General features: G+C 43.8%; 2 protein-coding genes across 4 annotated transcripts in view; one reads left to right on the top strand and one right to left on the bottom strand.

Moving 5' to 3' along the window:
- sec24c (SEC24 homolog C, COPII coat complex component) overlaps positions 1-6,815 on the top strand; it is a 43,196-nt gene extending 36,381 nt beyond the window's left edge. For all 3 annotated transcript variants that reach the window (XM_083787726.1, XM_083787727.1, XM_083787728.1), the window contains 4 exons: positions 1,521-1,700; positions 2,575-2,760; positions 3,562-3,651; positions 4,109-6,815. In XM_083787726.1, coding sequence (XP_083643852.1) covers positions 1,521-1,700; positions 2,575-2,760; positions 3,562-3,651; positions 4,109-4,249 — 597 coding nt within the window. In that variant the 3' untranslated portion in view covers positions 4,250-6,815. The remainder of the gene's footprint in view (positions 1-1,520; positions 1,701-2,574; positions 2,761-3,561; positions 3,652-4,108) is intronic.
- An 896-nt stretch (positions 6,816-7,711) lies between these two features.
- Positions 7,712-14,862, bottom strand: LOC310874948 (NLR family CARD domain-containing protein 3-like). The gene is made up of 9 exons (XM_083787900.1): positions 14,706-14,862; positions 14,031-14,204; positions 13,556-13,633; positions 11,164-12,925; positions 10,453-10,617; positions 10,112-10,285; positions 9,690-9,863; positions 8,706-8,752; positions 7,712-8,480 (listed from the first exon to the last, which is right to left on the bottom strand). The coding sequence occupies exons 1-9, from the start codon at positions 14,818-14,820 to the stop codon at positions 7,954-7,956; spliced, it is 3,216 nt and encodes a 1,071-aa protein (XP_083644026.1). The 5' UTR covers positions 14,821-14,862; the 3' UTR covers positions 7,712-7,953.
- Positions 14,863-21,298: the final 6,436 nt, after the last annotated feature.

A 21,298-nucleotide genomic window follows, 5' to 3' on the forward strand; every position in this document is an offset into this window, starting at 1 on the left:
GTGTTGGCGTCGTGCCGCTGAACATACCGCACATTGATGTTTGGTCAGTGTTGAAGATCTGGGTCTGCCGGGCGCGGTCCAATCCGGCCCAGATGATCTGTTGTGCTGGCTGCTGCTGCTGAGTTCCCCCGGTAAGCGCCCCTATGGCTCCGACCGGGTGGCAATCGCCAATCGATCACCTCCAATGACAGCAGGAGCAGCTTTCAGAAGATCCCCGGTAAGAACCCCTATAGTTCTGTGCGGGTAACGATCATCTGATCTTCAAATAGCAGAACACCCTTGCAGAAGATCACATTCGCTGCACACAGCTGCTGTCGTGTCCATCTGTCCACACTCCACGTCGTCCTGTGATTGTCCAAGAGCCCCGCTGGTTCGATTGATTTGCTTCCCAATAAAGCAAATCAGCTTCCAATGAAACGAGGTAGTTTTCTACTTAATGTAGTGCCTAAAGTCCTATACTTAATGTCACTACTGGTTGCCGACGGCCAGGTGTGTGCCAGTACAAACTGATCTCCAATGCATGTCCGTTGAGTTTAACTTTGCTTTATTCTCTGCAGTCATTTTCCTATATAACATACAGATACAATAATCAGAAAGAAACACTAACAAACACAGGCGACCAGCCCTCCTGAACACAGTAGAAAACTGTTAGCCTCTGCCGTCTGCCACTGGCAACACCTGTGTCTGATCAGGAGCCTGGTTAAGTACCTGGGCTGGCCCAGACACTGACCAAGCTGCAGTGACACTGTCAATCAGCAAAACATTAGGTCATAATGGCTCTTACAGATAGGACACCTCTGTTGTTATCCTGAACAAATAGATAGGACACCTCTGTATTATCCTGAACAAATAGGTAGGACACCTCTGTTATGTTATCCTGAACAAATAGATAGGACACCTCTGTTATGTTATCCTGAACAAATAGGTAGGACACCTCTGTTATGTTATCCTGAACAAATAGGTAGGACACCTCTGTTATGTTATCCTGAACAAATAGGTAGGACACCTCTGTTATGTTATCCTGAACAAATAGATAGGACACCTCTGTTATGTTATCCTGAACAAATAGGTAGGACACCTCTGTTATGTTATCCTGAACAAATAGATAGGACACCTCTGTTATGTTATCCTGAACAAATAGATAGGACACCTCTGTATTATCCTGAACAAATAGGTAGGACACCTCTGTTATGTTATCCTGCACAAATAGTGTGTGTGTGTGTGTGTGTGTGTGTGTGTGTGTGTGTGTGTGTGTGTGTGTGTGTGTGTGTGTGTGTGTGTGTGTGTGTGTCGACGTTTGCGCTACTGTGTGCCGAGTTGAAGTGGACTCGGCCCCAGGCTTTTTTTTCTTTCTCCCTGGAAATAGAAATGTCTGGATTTCCGTTGATTGACAGGCTGCTGATTGACGTACTGGACTGAACTGACTGTACTGTACTGTACTGTGTTGTCCTGTGTACCTGAACTGACTGTACTGTACTGTACTGTACTGTACTGTGTTGTCCTGTCCTCCTCCCACACAGCTCATCCTGCCAGAGTGCATGAAGCTGTTACCGGTGTACCTGAACTGCGTCCTGAAGAGCGACGTCCTGCTACCGGGAGCCGACGTGTCATTGGACGACCGGGCGTACCTGAGGCAGCTCATTGGCTGTATGGACGTAGCGGAGAGCCACGTGTTCTTCTACCCGCGCCTGCTGCCGCTGGTAAGACCACTGTTGGTTTTGGCAGCACGTTTTAGTCATGGTGTCTTGAATAGTTTTCATTTAGTTTTCTGTCACATTTTAGTCACCTGGAATGTTTTGGTGTTAGTCTAGTTTTAGTTGACTAAATGTCTTTGGATTTTACTTGACTAAATCTACAGTTGATTAAGTCGACTAAAATGTATTTTGGCGGGCCTTGATGCCGTCGTAATGACTTTTATTTTTCACTTGCTAAAAATAGCCGATCTACAAGCTCACAACGCGTGTTGTGGGCTTGTTTTCGTCAGTACATCGAAATTATCAGTATATTTATCCTTAGTTTTAGTGATTCATCATAGCTTAGTTTTCATTTAGTTTCCATTTAGTTTTCGTCAGTGGAAAAAGGTAGTTGACGAACATTTTTTCGTCAGTGAAAAAAAAAGAAACTATGACTAAATATCGATTTTGTCAACAAATAAAAACTAGACTAACATGTTAGGAAGGGACTAGTGGAGAGGAGATCCAGTATAAGTAATTTTGCACTTGGTTTCACTTGGTCACTTTTCAGCAAGTGTAAAATCAGTCATTAGGATGGCATCAAGGCCCGCCATAACACATTTTATTAGAGTAAATCAATGTAGATGTAGTCAACTAAAATCTTATGATATTTAGTCGACTATAAAATCTTATGATATTTAGTCGACTAAAACTAGACTAACACTAAAGCGTTCCAGGTCACTAAAATGTGACTAGAAACGAAATGAAAACTATTCAAAAGACTATGACTACAAACTAAAATAGAAATTTGCTGACAAAAACAACACTGATGTGTGTGTGTGTGTGTGTGTGTGTGTGTGTGTGTGTACAGCATTAATCTGTAACGCCTGTAACTTTGCAGATGAAGTTGGAGGCGGACTCGTTACCGATGGCGGTGAGGTGCTCGGAGGAGAGGCTGTCGAAGGGCGGGCTGTACCTCCTGGAGACCGGGCTCCACCTCTTCCTGTGGGTGGGAGCCAACGCACAGCAGGAGCTGCTGGCCAATATCTTCGGCACGCCCAGCTTCGGCCAGATAGACCCCAACATGGTGAGGGGGGGGGGGGGCTCCTTTTAAAGTCTTACAGTCATTTATAAAAAAGAAATGTCTTCAAAAGACTTACAAGGTGTTCAAGTTAGGCTTATGTCTACAACATTTACAATACATAGCTTTTTTTTTTTATTGGTAAATTGGGCTTCACCACTTCACCCCTTTTGCAACCAGATCTTATTTTAATGATATTTGGAAGACAATAAACACTTTCCTGGCGTTTTTATGTGGGTAATATGTGTTTGTTCATGATGTCATGGACACTGGGCTCACTTACTTCCTGGACTCCATCAAGGACTGTCTAAAGAGGACGGGACGCGAAGACCGTAAGGGCGCCGCCATGTTGCTCACATGGTGCTCCATGGAAGGAAAGAAACATGCGCAATGGACTTTATGCAGCCAACACTTCCGCGTTCAGCTTCCTTGGTCTGCAACTGCGCATGTTTCTTTCCTTTAGACAGTCCTTGGACTACATGTTGTCTCAGTAAGACAGCCCTCCCCCTATCCACATGGAGGAGCAGTGCACCAAAGCACTATGGAAATTGTAGTCCAGGAAGGAAGTGTGCCCAGTGTCCATGACATCATGGACACTTTGAAATATTAAAATATCTATAAACGCATATTAACCACATAAACCCCCCAGGAAAGTGTTGTCTTGTCTTTTGGGTGAAGTGTCCCTTTAACCTATGTATATATTTCAAATCCATGAACAATAGCTATGTTTTTTTTTTTGTGGATTCATCACTTCTACACTAAATCTCTGTATCGGTACGTAACCACGTTCCTCTCTCTGTCTTTCAGACCAACCTGCCCGTGCTGGACAACCCCTTCTCCCAGAGACTCAGAGACATTATAGAGTCCTTCAGAGCAAGACGATCACGATACATGAAGGTCAGTCGCCGTGCACCTTCTCAATTCTCTCAAGCCTTTTCATTTGTCCTTATTTCAAGCACTTATGCCCTGCAATATACACATACTTTTTATCATTCGTTGTTGTCGGGAGGAACTCCATTTGTAATTTTGTTTTCCTTTTTTTTTTTTTTACATGTAGTAAGCTCGTACAAAATGTTTGCCTATAATGTCATCCCCAAAATAGGGACATCAATTTTGTAAAATGTTTTGCATATTTTCTGAAAATGTTTGCCTATAATATCATAGCCCAAAGATAAAACCTGTCATTTTAGATTTTTGTTTTGGCCATTAAAAAAAAATCTGCTATTTTTGAACATTTTATTTTTTTGTTGTTGTTGAGAACTACTGTTTTAGAAGGCATTTGGCGAATTGGCCTCAGGTCTTAAATCTCTTCGTCTCCCTCCCTCCCTCTCTCCCTCCCACCGGCCGGCCGTAGCTGATGGTGGTGAAACAGGAGTCTAAAACTGAGCTGATATTCAGGCACTTCCTGGTGGAGGACAAGAGCGTCAGCGGTGGAGCGTCGTACGTGGACTTCCTGTGTCACATGCACAAGGAGATCCGCCAGCTTCTCAGCTAGGACTGCTAACACCTCCTCTCACCCCAACATGGTGGTGTTAGGACTGCTAACACCACCCCTCCTCTCAGCCCAACATGGTGGCACACCCTACCTGCTCCACCTTCCTCCTCCACCTCCCTCCCTCCCGCCTGCCTTTCTTCTGAAAGAGCTTAATCTTTGTATTATTCACCCTGAATAACGTGAAAATACCCTTCCCCCCCGTCACCCCCCCTTCAGCCAAGGGCCAGGACGCAAACACAGACAAAGCTGGCGGACTCCCTGTCGTCGTGGCTGTGCATTAAGAGATAAACCGTATGTATGAGGGAGTGTATGGACTGACCGTGTGTGTGTGTGTGTGTGTGTGTGTGAGAGAGAGAGAGAGAGAGGGTGGATGTAGATAGATAGTAGTGGGTGTACTATCTGTGACAATAGCACTGAATGCCGCTCTGGGCGCGTAAACGACCCGACAATAGCAACACTCTTTCCCCTCCCTTTTTATATGTGAATCCAACGCACGGTAGACCGAAGGACAACTAACTAACTACATAGGACATGAAATTAAATAAACGCTGTTCTTTTTTTTTTTTTTCATCCCTAGAATTATTTTTCTATCTGTCTCCCCCCCGTGCCGCCCCCCTCCCTCTATTTCTCAGCCATGGCCTTATTATTAACCTACCCCCCTCCGCCCACCATGTCACTCCACCCAATCACAATGTACATACAACTTTTATTCCACTGTCAGCTCTGTTGTTATATCCCAGTGTGAATGTTGGAGGATCTGCCCAGTGACACCGATTACACTTCTAGATACTCAAACCAACTGGTATAAATAACTTAGCCTTGTAATAATTATTATTAAAATATGTTAACATGCGAGTATCTTTACATTTTAACTTACCTCTGGTGTATGCATCCACAGATGTAGAGGGGGAAAATGACAGTGGCAAAACATCCACTATGACTGCGGCTCGCCTGTTAACCTAATTTCCCCGATCGGGGATCAGTACAATCTTGAGTGACTGGACTCTTTAAGGCCTGATCTCGAGTCTTCTTCATGGAATGCTGACATTTAGCTCAAGTGGAGTATTAAAGTATTCGTCACCGAGGGACGACGAGGGTGGTGTTTTTTGTCCGTCGCTAGTGACGTGCAATACCCAAGATGATATTCTGAGCTTCTTTTTTTTTTTTTTCAAATTCTATGCATCCAGTGTGAAAGACCAATGCAAAAAAAGAAAAAGCTTAAAACAACACAAGCTTTTGATTCTCTTTTGGGAGATTGTCCTCGAGGTCATTCCGAACGGAGGATTTGAATGATGTACATTGCACAAAGCATGTGGCTGCTTAACACGTTATGGAGGACAGACAGGACAGTGAGTAATGCACATTTTTGGCAGCCTCAGGGTTGCATTCACACCTATAACGCATTGATGGTTTCCAGTGTTAGGAATTGGAATCCGGTGCATTCAGAAGATGCGTTGTCGATGGTTTTTGGGTGTGAATGCATCGCAACGGACGCACATTCACTAAAAAGCTTGACTTATACTTGCAGTGTGCGTGCCGATCTTGCACACTGACTGAAGATGACCGATGTGCAAGTTTACAATGTGATCACGCTGTGACGCCTTCAGAACTTGTAGATCTGCCATGTTACTCGTGTGCGACCAAGTAAAATTGGGCGTAGGGTTGCACAAGAGACACTGCGAGGGGCCCGGTAGGGGCCACTGCGAGGGGCCCGGGAGCTCACAGGCCAGACGGAGACAGAGAGAGAGAATGATGAGGAGGAATAGATGGACAGCAGCAGTCCATTAGCTACGTATATGGGTTGTTGTCGCCGCACTGAAGACTTTCAGAACGTAAAATAAAACTATATAATCTGTACAGAGTAACAAAAAAAAGAAATGGGGGGGGGGGAATCTCCTTTTCTTTTTTTTTAAAGAGATGGAATGGCAGCAGGTTAGTCGATTGCTTTGGTTTCTCTGTCACAAACACACACCAGTAGCCTAAATGTAAAATCCTCTCATTCATTCAGGTGGGGGGGGGGGGGGGGGAAGGGCTAGACTGTGGTTTTTATTTTTTTCTTTCCCTTACCTTTTTTTTTGTCTGTGTGTATGTGTGTGTGTATGTGAGAGAGAGCAATGAAGAGAGAGAGAGAGAGAGAGCTATGTTCAGTGTGTTCATGAACCTTGTGTGAATGTAGGTGGGTGCGGGGGGTTGGGGCGGGGTGGGCGGTCCTGGTGAATTTCTCCTGAGGAACAGAGGGATCAGCCAACACACACACACACACACACACACACACACTCCCCCAATGAGATCGGATTCAGATCTTTTCTCCCCCCATGATAACTCTGTTTCTTTGTTGTTTTTTTAACTATGTGTTCTTTGTGTTTCTTGGGTGTGTGTGTGTGCGTGCACCCCCCTCTGTTCCGTCTTCTGTTCATGGATTGATCACCTGCTCTGTCGATCTGTCTGTCTGGTCGCCCATCTGACGACTCGTATAGACGGTCTTAGTTTGATTATTTTTCTCCTCGATTTTGTTTTGTTCATTGACTCTTGGGACTGCTAATAAAATAATGATTGTTGGAAGTGACTGTCTGTGATATGCACATTTTAACGCGATATCGGTGATGCGATGTACTTTAATACATGAACTTGAACACAGATAAGAAATGATCATTTCATTCAAGTGTAGTAATGTAGTTGTAGATTCTGGTAAGGGAAGCAAGAGAAATCTCACCAGAAATGGTGCTTCAGTCACTGACCACCAGGGACGTGCGCACACGGACATCAAAGGGGGCTTCAGCCCCTGCCCCTTTTACCCGTCTGTAAAACAACTGCCCTTTCCAGACCCTGAATGCAGCATTTACTATAGTGGAAGAAATGCACCTGCCACTCCTTTCCATGCCATGCCGGAAGGCAGCATTCAGTCTCCTGAACTTTAACGTAGCATTTTGCGTTGGAACAAATTTGTTTAGAAATCCATGTCCACTAGCTAAAGAGTGCTGGCTTTCGCCCTGAAAATAGCTGATCTACAAGCTCTCAACGCGTCGCACTGCGACGCGTTGAGAGCTTGTAGAATTGTAGAGCTTGTAGAATTTTCGCTATTTTTGTCCAAAGGTGCCCTCTTAACGGGATTTCAGCCCCTGCCTCTCTAACCCTCTCTGCACGTCCCTGACGACCACCATTTAGATCCTGTCCAGCCTCCACACGGCATCCTGAAACACCATCGCAGCAGTTCTGATGACGGCCAGAGGTCAAGATCCAGGCACACAACGTCATAGTACAAAGTACAAAGCATGCTTCATCCTTTGATGTCTGAACTGTTTTATTGCATTTTTTTTGTTTCATGCTAAACGGCACAATGGATTATGTCACACCTGTATGTGTTTTGGTGTACAGTACATGCAAAGGTATTCTACTTTCAAATCAATTATGACTCATTGACTGAATATTCACACTTTATTTTGGTGTACTAAATAGTCCCAACAGAAAATGTTAGTCATTAGCAATCAGCACACTGCTGACTGCCAGTCTATGCCAGTGTTTCTCAAACATTTCCTTGTCAAAAATGGCTGCAAAAATAATTTGTTCCAGGGGGCCCCATACATTTTCAATATTTTACAAAATAGATGAACGAGCTATAGATCAGAAGTTCTCATTTTGATGGGGACCCGCTGGAACCCCCTCAAGGACCCAACCGGTGACCTATGGCTGCAGCGCTTTGCACTTTAGCAGAGGACCACCGTGGAGGCCACCCACCCAAGCCTGAAGCCTGGATACAGGGGTTCGGTGAAAGTGTTCTGGAAGGAGTGCAGTAGGGCCAGCGTACCGCCGGTGGAGACCCCGTAGAAGCACAGCCTTCCGGCTGACCAGTCCAGATACACTCCGACTCTGTTGGAGCCGCACGGGGGCAGCTTCACGGCAGTGCTCACGCCTCTGTGCCAGGCCCTGTAGCCGTCCTTGGTGCAGCTCAGGCTCCAGGAGAAGTCGTTTTTGCCGAGCCAACAGTCGTCGCCCTCTCCTCTCCGGTTCATCCGCCCGTAGGCCGCTCCTATGTGAGCTCTGCCGCTCCATCGGGTCTCCCAGTAGCAGCGGCCGGTCAGACCCTCCCTGCACAGCACCTGTCTCCAGTGATCGAACCTCTGCGTGTGGTCAGGGTGCGGCTGCTCGGTCCACCTCGTGGCCTTCCGGTTCCCCTCGGACAGAAGGAGGTCTCTGTGGGCGGTGTTGGGATCCAGGGTGAGTTCAGTCGCATCTGGTGGAAAATAAACGGAAGAGAAACCGTCAAAGGAATGTATTAACAATACATCATGGGTTCTTGAACTTAATTTATTCCAGGACCTTTACCAGCACATTTATTTTATTTTTCAGTTGTCAATGTGTGGCCCAAGTATACCCAACCCCACCGTCACCATCCCGTTCCAAACCTGAGAATCTCTGGCTTACAGTTTTGGTTATTTGAGGAAAAGGTCAAACCTACATTTCTTTGGTTCTGGTTGGATCCTGGGTTCCCCACAATGATCCACGCTGTCATAGGAGAGAGAAAGAGACAATGATTTACTGACATGCAACCATAATTCAGCATTACATTTTATGTATTTTCGCAAGTAGCAAAAATAGCTGATGTACAACCTCACATTTTGCATCACTTACAATAGCCAATTCTAGATTGGCTATTTTCACTACTTTGAATTATTTCTATTTGTTAAGAATGTCCAATTGTAATAACATTCCCAAAACACTGGCGCCAGGTTTAATGTGGGTAATGATTTGCATGTGGCAAATCTGAACAGAACCGCATTTTCAATTGCAGTCAGTGTATGGCTGAGTGATATCTAACAAGCACTTCCAAACACTTCCAACACTAAAAAAAAATAAACCATCTGCAAGGAAGTAGCTCATAACATGTCTACAGTGGATTTTTATGAAACAAACACTTTGCAGATAGAGGAAATTCAAGCTTTTTGTACAGCTGCAATGTTGGTGAGTTTGACGTAGTTTAATACGATCAGATTTCTGTTTGGATGTACATGTATGGGCTGTCAATGGCAAATTGCGGCTAGTAGTTACCACCCTGCCTGGCGTGATGGCCGCGGTCGGCAATATGGCAAGACACATGCAACAGGTCGTTTCGAGGAAGAAATCTGATTGGTTGAAACAGCCTTCTAGCCGTGGTTCAAACGAGCACCACTCCACGCCTAATCAAAACAAATAATTCAGCTGCTCTGTTCTCCCAGAGCGCAGCAAACTCGGTTGCTAAGTTAGCTAGTTTATTGGGACATGTGTGGTCGTAGTAGTGACTACATCTGTTATTAAAAATATACTTTTTTTTTTCAGCGATTTTCTTAATTTTAAGGGTAACTGTTGTATAATTGCAATATTACACTTGAGGGGGTGCACTTCTGCGTGTATTACTGACGTTAAACCACCCCCTCTCGTGTAATATTGCTTAACTCATCCATACCTGAGTTTCTCCAGGCTACAGCGGGAGTCCTCTCGCAGGGTGGACAGCAGGCTCAGTCCGAGTTCCTCTGGATGGTTGAAGCTGAGGTCCAGCTCTTTCAGACGAGACGGGTTGGAGTTGAGAGCGGAGGCCAGGAAAGCACAGCCTCCCTGGGTGACTCTGCAAAGGCGCAAACTTCAAAACAGAAGATAGACGTTTAATTTTATATATCTCGATGAATACTTGTTCCCATACTTGTAACCCATTAAGACCTGAGGTTTCCAGTTTCCTGAAAAACCTACGTTGCTTTAGTATATCGGTGATGCTATGAGTTATGAGTATATGAACTATAAACGAGGCTAAGATCTAAAATGATAGATGCTTTTTCCAGCTTTTCATGGTAATGCTGTAGGGAAGGCATGGGGTTTCTTCGGGACACTTACATGAGTATTTCCAGTTTACACTGAAGCCTCCCCAGTCCATCCGACAGCCTCATCACCCCTAAATCCTGCAGCTCGTTGTCGGACAGATCTAGCTTCCTGAGCTGAGACGAGGTGGAGCTGATAACGGAGGCTATGTCACCACAGCTCTGCTCTGTAAGGTTGCAGTGCTTCAGGCTTGATCAACCAGAAGCAGTCGGGGAAAGTGTACCAAAGATTAATCCGGGAAAATAGGTTTTGCTCAGGGAAAACAATAAAAGGTTTTATACTATACTACAGTATTTGATATGGTGTGGATGGATACAATTGTGTGCAAATGAGAAAAAACAAGATTGTATACCAACCTTAGTGTCTCCAGTGTGCACTGCTGCATCAGTCCAGCAGAGAGCAGTGTTAACCCGTCATCCGTGAGGTTGTTCTCGCTTAAGTCTATCTCTTTAATATTGGATAGGCTGATACCAGCTGCCAGGCTTTCACAGCACTTCTCTGTGAGGTTGCATCCATGTAGACTGCAACAGGGGCCGGACAAGAATGACAAACGGCTTAACATCACATAGAACGTTCCCACATTGTAGATTTACGTCAGTCGTTCCCAAGCTTTAAGAGCTCGAGACCCAAAAGAGTGTCTCCCCGGGACTATTAAACTATTAAAAATAGCCAATGTGTCACAATGCGACACGTTGTGAGCTTTACATTTTCACTGCTTCTTAAACTTTTTTCTTTGATTATTATTATTACAATCGAATTTATTTGATTATTATTGATTTGAATGAAATTATTTTTCTGCCCATAAATGGGACCCGACTCGGGCCAAGTCCCAACTCATTGTTTGGGAAACAATGATTTTTGCAAGATGAGGGCAATTCAGAAAGGCTTTGGAAAGTGGTCACTGATGACCATGCCAAATTAACTGCTAAGAATTATGAGCAAATACAATTTCATGCAAATATGGAGATTAGATAAAGCCATTTACATGGTAACTGCTCACCGAAACAAATTCCTAACATGTCATGGCAATAAAGGCTTCTGGATCTGACATCATAAACAATACTCACTGTGCTATTTGAGATGCTTTGATGACGGGCAGCAGCCTCAGAAGACCCTCCTCAGACTTGGCATACTTACTCAGCTCGAACAGACCAAAGTCCTCCTCTGAGGTCAGCAGTACAAAGTTCAGCGTGGCCCACTGTGCTGGTGAGAGCTGGGTTCTGGTCAGACTACCTGCGGTCAGGAAACCCTGGATCTCCTCCACCAGAGAGCGGTCGCCCAGCTCATTCAGACAGTGGAACAGGTTCATGCATCTTTCCGGAGATGCGGTCGTCCTGATCTTCTGCTTGACGTGTTTGATGATCTCCGGTCTGGTCTGTGACTTTGTGCTGTTCTTTTCTGTCAGAAGATCTCCCAACATGTCCTGGTTGGATTCCAGGGAGAGGCCCAAGAGAAAGCGAAGGAAAATGTCAAAATGTCCACTCTCACAAGCCAAGGCTTTGTCGACCGCTGCCTTGTAAAGGATCAGCGCTGATGCATCTCTGCTGACTGGAAAAAGTCTTGAAATGGAGGATCTCCTGGAGACCAAGACATTGACATTGTCATTGTTGAATGTGAGAAACACGTAAAGAGCAGCAAAGAATTCCTGAATGCTCAGATGCACAAAGCTGAACACTTTGCTTTTGCACAGCGTCAGTTCCTCTTGAGTAAAGACCTGAGTGTAGACCCCGGAGAGCTGTGGCACCTTTTCCACGTCTACGCCATTTGCGAGCAGGTCTTTCTCGTAGAAGATCAAGTGGCCTTTCTCCAACTCCTTGAAGGCCAACTTGCCCAGCGAAACTATGCAGTTTCTTATCACGTCGGCGTCTGCATCCTTTTGTCCATGCGAGCCCAGGAAGTGTATGAACATTTGGGTAAGCGTCTTGGGTGTGCCTCTGCTGTCTGCTGCCAGCAACCTCTTCTCAAAAACCGTGGCTGCCATCCTGCAGAACATCGGTATGTGACACATGATGTGGAGGGTCCTGATGGATGTGATGTGCTTGATTATTGTGTTGGCCAGGCTCTCGTCAGAGATGCACTTCCTGAAGTATTCCTCCTTCTGGGGGTTTGTGAACCCTCGCACCTCTGTCACCCGGTCAATGAACTTAAGAGGGATCTGACTGACTGCTGCCGGTCGGGAAGTAATCCAGACAAGAGCTTTGGGAAGCAGATATCCCCTGATGAGATTTGTCAGGAGTACATCTACTGTGGCTGGCTGTCTATCATCAGACACTATCTCATGGTTCTCGAAGTCGAGGGAAAAGCGGCTTTCGTCTAACCCATCCAGGATTATGAGTACCTTGTTCTCCGGTAAAATCTGCACTTCTTTTATGTCGGGGAAAGTGACAACGAGAAGCTGTGATAGACTCAGGACTCTCTTACTCATTAAGTTCAGCTCTCGAAAAGAAAGTGGAAGCACGAGTTCCAGGTCTTGATTGGCTCTCTCCTCGGCCCAGTCCAGAGTGAACTTATTGACGGACACGGTCTTCCCTATGCCCGCGACCCCCCTCGTGACCACAACTCTCAGAAAGCCGTCTTGTCCGGGTAAAAGTACATAGATGTCATTGTACTTGATCCGCGTGTCCTGTGCGATCGTTCTGAACGCTGCCTCGATCTGTCTCACCTCGTGTTCATGGTTGACCTCCCCTCTTCCTGCCTGTGTGATGTATAGCTCTGTGTAGATCTTATTGAGGAGAATCTTGTTTCCGCCGGTCTCTCCCTGAGGACAGTGTCTGAACCTGTCTCTCAGAATAGCTTTGATCGTTGCTCCAATCTTCAGGACCCATCCCTCTGTAAAAGGCAATATGTGAAACTATGTAAAGAACTTTTGTGCTGTTGGAATGTGTTCAGTGATGTTGGCAGCAGGCCTAGGCTGTCACAAATTATTACACAATCGCCTGGTCGCAATAACATAAGGGAAATAGCAGTTCTACAAGCTATTTCTGCTATGTCTAATACATTTTTAATTTGAAAGCAGAAAATTATAAATAAGATATGATGGCATATTTTGGCCATTGTATTATATATTTAAATTTCTGCTACCTGTCATTTCTCCTTTGAACATGTTATTTATAATGTTCCAATGTCCAATGCCAGAAACACAATTAATAGTTCTCGAACATCACAATTATTTGTATGAAATGTGATGATGATTTGTGACAACCCTAGTTGTTAACAAAATGGGAAAGCATCTATCATTTTCAATTTTTGCGTTGGCTTTTCAAAAACAGCAGATAAACAAGCTCACTTCGTGCCACACTGCGAGCTAGTATATCTGCTATTTTCGAAAAATCTTGAAAGCATTCGTAGAATTGGCCTCAGGTCCTTAATGTGTTAAACCACGCAATCGATGTACAGTACAACAGCATTTTTGTAACAAATAAAAAAATACATGAATACATATTATTTACAATAGCTCACCATCAACTTCACAATGCAGATGAGCAGGTGGGACTGTAGCATGATTGTTCTCTGAGTCCTGTGATTGAAGTACAGGTCCTGCATAAGAAGAGGAGGGTAATGAAATGGCCGCTCTGTGAGTGGACATGACATTCGTGCAATGGGACTTTTAGCATTAGGGAGAATGATAAGAATTATATCTCCATATTTCATCTTTGTACATGTTTGTGTTTTCTTCAGAAATGAATGTCCTATTTTATATTTAGTCGCATGTCAATGTCACGCAAATGTAGTGGAAATATTCGATCTAAAACCTCAGTGATTGTTAAAATATTTTGAAATCTTTATTGACAAGCCCAAAATAGGAACACTAATTTGAAAATAGTTAGGTCTGTGTGGGTTCGTATAAATATTGAACCAATGAAGTATTAACAAGAGCTTATGTGACTAAATAATAACTACACTTTTTAGAAGTGTCTATGTAGGGCAGGCGCACCTGGACCTGTGGAGCTGACATTGATGTTGACCGACCCATGGATGTGACACCCAGATAGGGTAGGAGCCACGGCCATGCTTCCGCCCTGGGCTTCACAGATGCCATGAGCTGGAGGAACAGATAGGGTAGGAGCCACGGCCATGCTTCCGCCCTGGGCTTCACAGATGCCATGAGCTGGAGGAACAGATAGGGTAGGAGCCACGGCCATGCTTCCGCCCTGGGCTTCACAGATACCATGAGCTGGAGGAACAGAGAGGGTAGCACAGAAGAATAAAAGTCCATTTAAATCCGAGTTTAAAAAAAGTACCTATTCAATGTTAAAAACTCTCATTGAGCGAGACTCAGAGAGTGAATTATTGCACATTTTAAAGGTGTATTGGCAGACAAAATTATAACTAGTAGAGGAGGCTGAACAAACAGTCAACAACATCTATACCTATAGGCTGGGTGCTGGATCAAAAATAAAGTCGTATAAGAAATGAAAATTCTGCACACCAATTCAGGCTCCCAAATATCTTTACTTTAATCAGGTAACGTTTCGGGCCGCAGCCCTTCCTCAGACCTGCCGAGGTTGTTTTAATGGAACCTTTGACTGTGTGTCTCAAACAATGTCAGAATCTGAGCTGCTTCTAAATGTATTTATATTTATCTATTTTATTTTTTAACTTTCATTACCTGGACAGCCCTGATGTGTCCGTTCAGAAAGTTGATCCTGCTCCATTTTGTTCTGGACATCCACTGAGGGCAACACAGCTCTGTTCTGGTCACTTCTCTCCACGTTTCCATCCATCGATTATAATCTAGATTGACTTCATCGATCCCTGAACTGTCATGGCTTCTCACTGCATCTACAGTAGGTAGGTATAGGGTGGGGTCGAATGCAGAAGACTATATGATGTTACAGTAGACTATATGATGTAGACTATATGTAGTAGACTATATGATGTTACAGTAACCATAATAAAAAAGGCGCATAGCCTACAAACAAAACAAAAACAGTATGATCTTATTCTCAAACATCCAAAAAAAGACTCACCACTGTCTGCGTTGGGGTGGCATTTGTCACAGGCATATCCTGTCTGTTAGTTAACACAGCACACATACATACAGTACATCTCCATCAAAGACCACTAAAAAGTCTCTTCCTCCAGATGACTCCAACCTGTCTTTGTTATCAATTAATTATTTTTCCACAATTATATGAAGGAAGTAAATGGTTGTAGATAATGTAGGCTAAGCCACCTCATAAGGTTCTCTCTAAGAGGCTACTCCTGCAGATTGACACTCCCCAGGTTGCTGTCAGATACTGTGGTTGCTCGTTAGCAGAGCTATGGCGTGGCAGACCAAGACCACATTTCTACACTTCCTCTCGAAGTAAGTGCATAACAGGAAGTCTGGTTTTGATATGGTACCCTTGAGTTCTTTGTTTCTTTCATTTTTTTAACCATGTCCTTAAATGAACCAGTTTCTTTTAGTTTTGTTTATTGCAATTATGAGAAATCTTCAAGATTCGCAGGAATAGCAGGCAGTGAAGTTGTACTGAGCACCCTCAATCCTCAAAATATACATTTTCAATAATGACAGAGCTATTGGATTATATTGAAAGGATTTCAAATTAAAATGTGTGCCAAACTCAACATCCAACATCAAATTGGCTAGATTTCTGTCCAGATTCGTGCCTCATAATTGTCAGTCAAATCTTGACGTCTTTTACAAACTAACACAGGACCTCGATTATATGCTTCATATAGGCCAAATTCGCAGCTGGTATCATTTGAAATCATTTTGTCAATTAATCTGAATCATATTTATTAGTAGCTGCATGGTTCACATGACGCCCGTCCTTCAATCACAACAGTCAGGTCTCAGGGCTAATTATTAAGGGATGGACCTAATAGGAGTCTTTCCAGTGAGCCATCAGTGGCGTGCACAGATAGACACTAGGGGGTGCTAGAGCATCCCCTGTCCTTTTCCCTCTGGACAAATGTGTGTACACTGTAGTGTACAGTATAGACCATGGTGTCATTGATCAATTCTTGATTAAAAGCTTCTAATATATTATTTAGGCCCAAATATAATGCTGAAGCCACCCAACTCCTGTCTATTTGAGGTATGCGGTCAAGCCTAGTCTTGGCTCAGGGAGGAGGACGCCCCTGCCATGCATAGTCCCGTCGTTGCCTTGAGGGAAGGAGAGACGGAGAGAGCGATGCCACTGGCCCACAGATGGCGCAGGAGCGAGTACCTGCAAAGGTGGGCCTGAGGCTGTTGCGATACCCTTATCGTATTTTGCATATAAATCTCACACTATTAATGCACAAGGTGCCCTTTTTCACTTGAGCACCTGCCCCTCTAAATGTCTGTGCACGCCACTGGCCAACATGCATAATATCAGCAGCACCCTGACTCTGTCTGTATTATAATGGTTTGACCAGAATGGAACAGAGCCTCGGCTTCTTGGTCTATACAGCAACTAATGGGGCCTGGTCTACAAGATTCACTAACCTTTGGTATTTCACTATACCCATGTACCTTTCAAAATACTTCCTTAATGTCAATGAAGTCCACGAACACAACACTCCTATGCCACTAAAATGTGGAACGCCCTACCAACAACTGTTAAGAAATGTGAATCCCTGGCCTCCTTCAAAACCACTCTCAAGAGCACTTACTGGCGGCTGCAATTTGAAACTGTAAGTGAAAGTGTGTGTGTCCCCCCCCCCCCCCCCCCCCTGTTTTCTATACTAGGCCTAGTCTACATGTTTTCCCTTTTTCTAACCATCATCTGATTTTATTTTATTAGTATCTTTACATAGATGTGTATATTTGTATGTCTTTAGAACGCTTTGATGAATTGAGAATGGAGGACCCTGAATATGTCTTAGAACTATGGCATGACAGACCAATATCTCACATTTCTCACTTCCTTTCTAGTAAGTGCATAACAGGAAGTCTCGTTTTGATATTGGTACACTTGAGGTTTTATTTCTTCTTTTTTCTTCTTGTTAAATGAACCAGTTTCTTTTAGTAATTGTTTTGTTTATATGAGAAAAGTTCAAGCTCTGTATTTGCCAAAGTTCTGCACTTACTTACAGTACAGCTATGACAACATAAATAACAGGCAGTGAAATTGTTGTAATTGAAGTAAATGGTTGTAGATAATGTAGGCTAAGCCACCTCATAAGGTTCTCTCTAAGAGGCTACTCCTGCAGATTGACACTCCCCAGGTTGCTGTCAGATACTGTGGTTGCTCGTTAGCAGAGCTATGGCGTGGCAGACCAAGACCACATTTCTACACTTCCTCTCGAAGTAAGTGCATAACAGGAAGTCTGGTTTTGATATGGTACCCTTGAGTTCTTTGTTTCTTTCATTTTTTTAACCATGTCCTTAAATTAACCAGTTTCTTTTAGTTTTGTTTATTGCAATTATGAGAAATCTTCAAGATTCGCAGGAATAGCAGGCAGTGAAGTTGTAGGCTACGGAGCACCCTCAATCCTCAAAATATACATTTTCAATAATGACAGAGCTATTGGATTATATTGAAAGGATTTCAAATTAAAATGTGTGCCAAACTTCAACATCCAACATCAAATTGGCCAGTTTCTTTTAGTAATTGTTTTGTTTATATGAGAAAAGTTCAAGCTCTGTATTTGCCAAAGTTCTGCACTTACTTACAGTAAAGCTATGACAACATAAATAACAGGCAGTGAAATTGTTGTAACACCACCTCAGTGTGGACAAAAAATAAGAAAATATTCAATAACAGAAATAATATAGATAATAGAATATTAGAAGATAATTCCATAATGACAGAGTTCGGATTACTTGAGAGGATTTCAATTGCTTAGGCACAGCTGCCAGCATTGGCATTATATAGTGGACTAAGTGGAGGATTGGACTATATAGTGGAGTAAGTATAAGGATTAAACTATCCTTACACCTGGGAAAAACTGAATCCATTCTCTTCGGATCAAATAGTAATCTCAGCAAGGCAGATGGCTTCTTGGTTAGAGTGGGTGACAATATTATCACATGAAAAGATGAAATTACCTACCTAGGTTCCATCCTGGAGGCCAATCTTTCCCGGTGATAAAATGGCCACCAACATAATCAAAAAAGTCAATCAAAGAACAAGATTCCTTTACAGGATCTCCTCATTGGTCAACAAAAACACCTTGAAGACCTTAACAGGAGCCCTCGTACAAGGTTTCTTTGACTATGCATGCACCTCTTGATACCACAGCACCTCAAAGGCCCTTAAAACAAGGCTCCAGGCCTCCCAAAACAAACTGGTCAGGCTCCTACTTGGCCTCACCCCCGAACCCACCTCACCCCTGCCCACTTTGACAGGCTGGAATGGCTTAGGGTCGACGACAGAGTACAGCATCTTTCAATGGGTCTGGTCCACAAGATTCGATACACCACCAAGATACCCATGTACCTGTCTAAATACTTCCTTAATGTAAACGAAGTCCACACCCACAACACCAGAGGGAGTGCAACAAACCATGTACAACCCAGATTCGGCACCAACAAGGGACTAAATTATTTTCGCTCCTATGTCACCAAAATGTGGAACGCCCTACCAACAGTCATTAATACATGTGAATCCCTTGACTCCTTCAAAACCGCTCTCAAAGGGCACCTACGGACGGCTGCAATTTGAAACTGGCCCCCGTAAAATCTGAATCCCCCCTCTTTCCCCCCTCACTGTATATGTTTCTTTTCCCTTTTTGCTTCCTTTATGTGAATTCCTGTTCTGTTCTTTAACTACCGGTATATAGAAGTGTCTATACGTCTAAATGTTTTGATGAATTGAACATGGTGGACCCTCTTGTAAACAAGTGTCTTTGTATTGAGTTTGTGCTTGAAATGTACTGTAATTCAGCAAACCGTTAATAAATATGTTCAAAGTAAGCACATTACATTTTGCATTTGTTTTGTAGTCTACATGTTCGTAGCCCTGAAACATGACATGAAGTACGAGCGTCATGTGAACCATGGCCAACATGTTAGGGGCTCTAAAGGGGCACCTGGTCTTGTCCCCCGTCCCCCCTGACTGTCGTAGATTAAAAATTACAAAAACGATTAAATAAAAATACATAGGCCTACGAGTCTATTTTAGGCTAATCTTGTGAGCTTGTAAATTGTAGTTCGGATTTTAGTAGGCCTATAGCCTATATTAATAATAATAATGTCTAGAAGCTTGTGTTATGGGCGCCGACCACTCCCTGACACAACCTCTTGAATTAAAAATACATGAGATTGACAAGAACCAATTATTTGACATTTCGCCAAGACTTCGACATATATGTATTAGACAAACAAACTAGACTGCGGCGGCGTGTTAAAAACCAGCCCCGGTAGCGCGCCGTGATCGTATAGTGGTTAGTACTCTGCGTTGTGGCCGCAGCAACCCCGGTTCGAATCCGGGTCACGGCATTGCGAATACAATGTCACGGCATAAGGGCTGACTTTTGGCCTTGTGGAGCGGACATGCATGCATGCGGGTCGTACTCTGTTCGTTTCCAGACCCTTATGATCTCGAAGAAGTGTCCTCCTGTCCAGGACCAGTGGACCATGGGCAACACACGTAGGCTACCGTAACGCATAAATTGCTCCCCCCGCGATCCTCTTTGAGCAGCACTCAGCCCGAGGTGTCCAAAAATATATTATTAGTTTGGGTGTACTTTCTACAAACACACACTAGGGGGTGGTCTAACATAATCTTCTCATGGGTTTCTGTTGCCGTAGGAGGGCGAGCATGTTTGGTAAGGTTTGTGGGATTAGAACGAAATTAAATAATGTCAGTAGAAAGCAATCTACATTTAACAACTTTGTCCTAATCAGATAATCTGTTTCACCTGTTGTTGCTTTCAGAGTGGATCGTGCAGCCGCAGACTTTCTTTTGTTCATTTGACCAGTTCTTCCTTGGATACGGTGTTGTCGGTCTACATGTGCATTTAAGACTAAAAGTAAGTTGTGTTGCTGACTTTTGATATTCTGTTGTAAGCCTAACAGAAAAAGTGATTCTGGGTGCAAAATGCACTCAAATACTGACTTAAAAAAGAAACGTGCATTCTTATTAGGCTACCTCATGTATTAGGTAGGAGTTCAAACAACTAAATGTCGTATTTTTACTTTTCCAACTTGTTGACCTTGAAAGAATCACTGCCTTTATCACAAAAGGTTGTATGGTACAATGAAATTCATATTCTGGAGAGGTCAGGCGTTCTGGAACATGCCCCGGTAACTCGCCGTGATCGTATAGTGGTTAGTACTCTGCGTTGTGGCCGCAGCAACCCCGGTTCGAATCCGGGTCACGGCATTGCGAATACAATGTCACGGCACAAGGGCTGACTTTTGGCCTTGTGGAGCGGACATGCATGCATGCGGGTCGTAGTAATTCGTTTCCAGACCCCAGCAATATGATCTCGAAGAAATGTCCTCCTGTCCAGGACCAGTGGACCATGGGCAACACACGTAGGCAGGCTACCGTAACGCATAAATTGCTCCGCCTTTGAGCAGCACTCAGAGTCCGAGGTGTCCAAAAATGTATTATTAGTTTGGGTGTACTTTCTACAAACACACACTAAGGGGTGTTCTAACATAATCTTCTCATGGGGTTCTGCTGCCTATAGGAGGCGAGCCTGTTTGGTTTTGTGGGATTCAGAACGTTTGAATGAAAATATGTCAATAGAAAGCAATCTACATTTAACAACTTTGTCCTAATCAGATAATCTGTTTCACCTGTTATTGCTTTCAGAGTGGAGGCGCAGCCGCAGACTTTCGTTTGTGCATTCATTTGACCAGTTCTTCCTTGGATACAGTGTTGTCGGTCTACATGTAAAGTAAGTTGTGTTGCTGACATTTGATATTCTGTTGTAGGCCTAGGCCTAACAGAAAAAGCGATTCTGGGTGCAAAATGCACTCAAATACTGACTTAAAAAAGAAAAGTGCATTCTTATTACCTCATGTATTAGGTATGAGTTCAAACAACTAAATGTCGTATTTTTACTTGACATTTTTCCAACTTGTTGACCTTGAAAGAATCACTGATTGACAGACTTTATCACAAAAGGTTGTATGGTACAAAGTAAGGGCCGATTCATACTCCTATTTTAGAGCCGAATAAAAGTCCGTTCGGCGCTGTAGTCTACAATTTGACGTCATTTGAGGTTCGGGGGGGGCGGGTACCGTCCTGAAGTCGGCTCTTCGGTGCTACTGAAAATTTCTGACGAGCCGAAATCATTTCGGCACTACAGCGCCGA

The sequence above is a fragment of the Protomyctophum parallelum genome (assembly GCF_964188405.1).
Source record: "Protomyctophum parallelum genome assembly, chromosome: 17".
Lineage (NCBI taxonomy): Eukaryota > Metazoa > Chordata > Actinopteri > Myctophiformes > Myctophidae > Protomyctophum > Protomyctophum parallelum.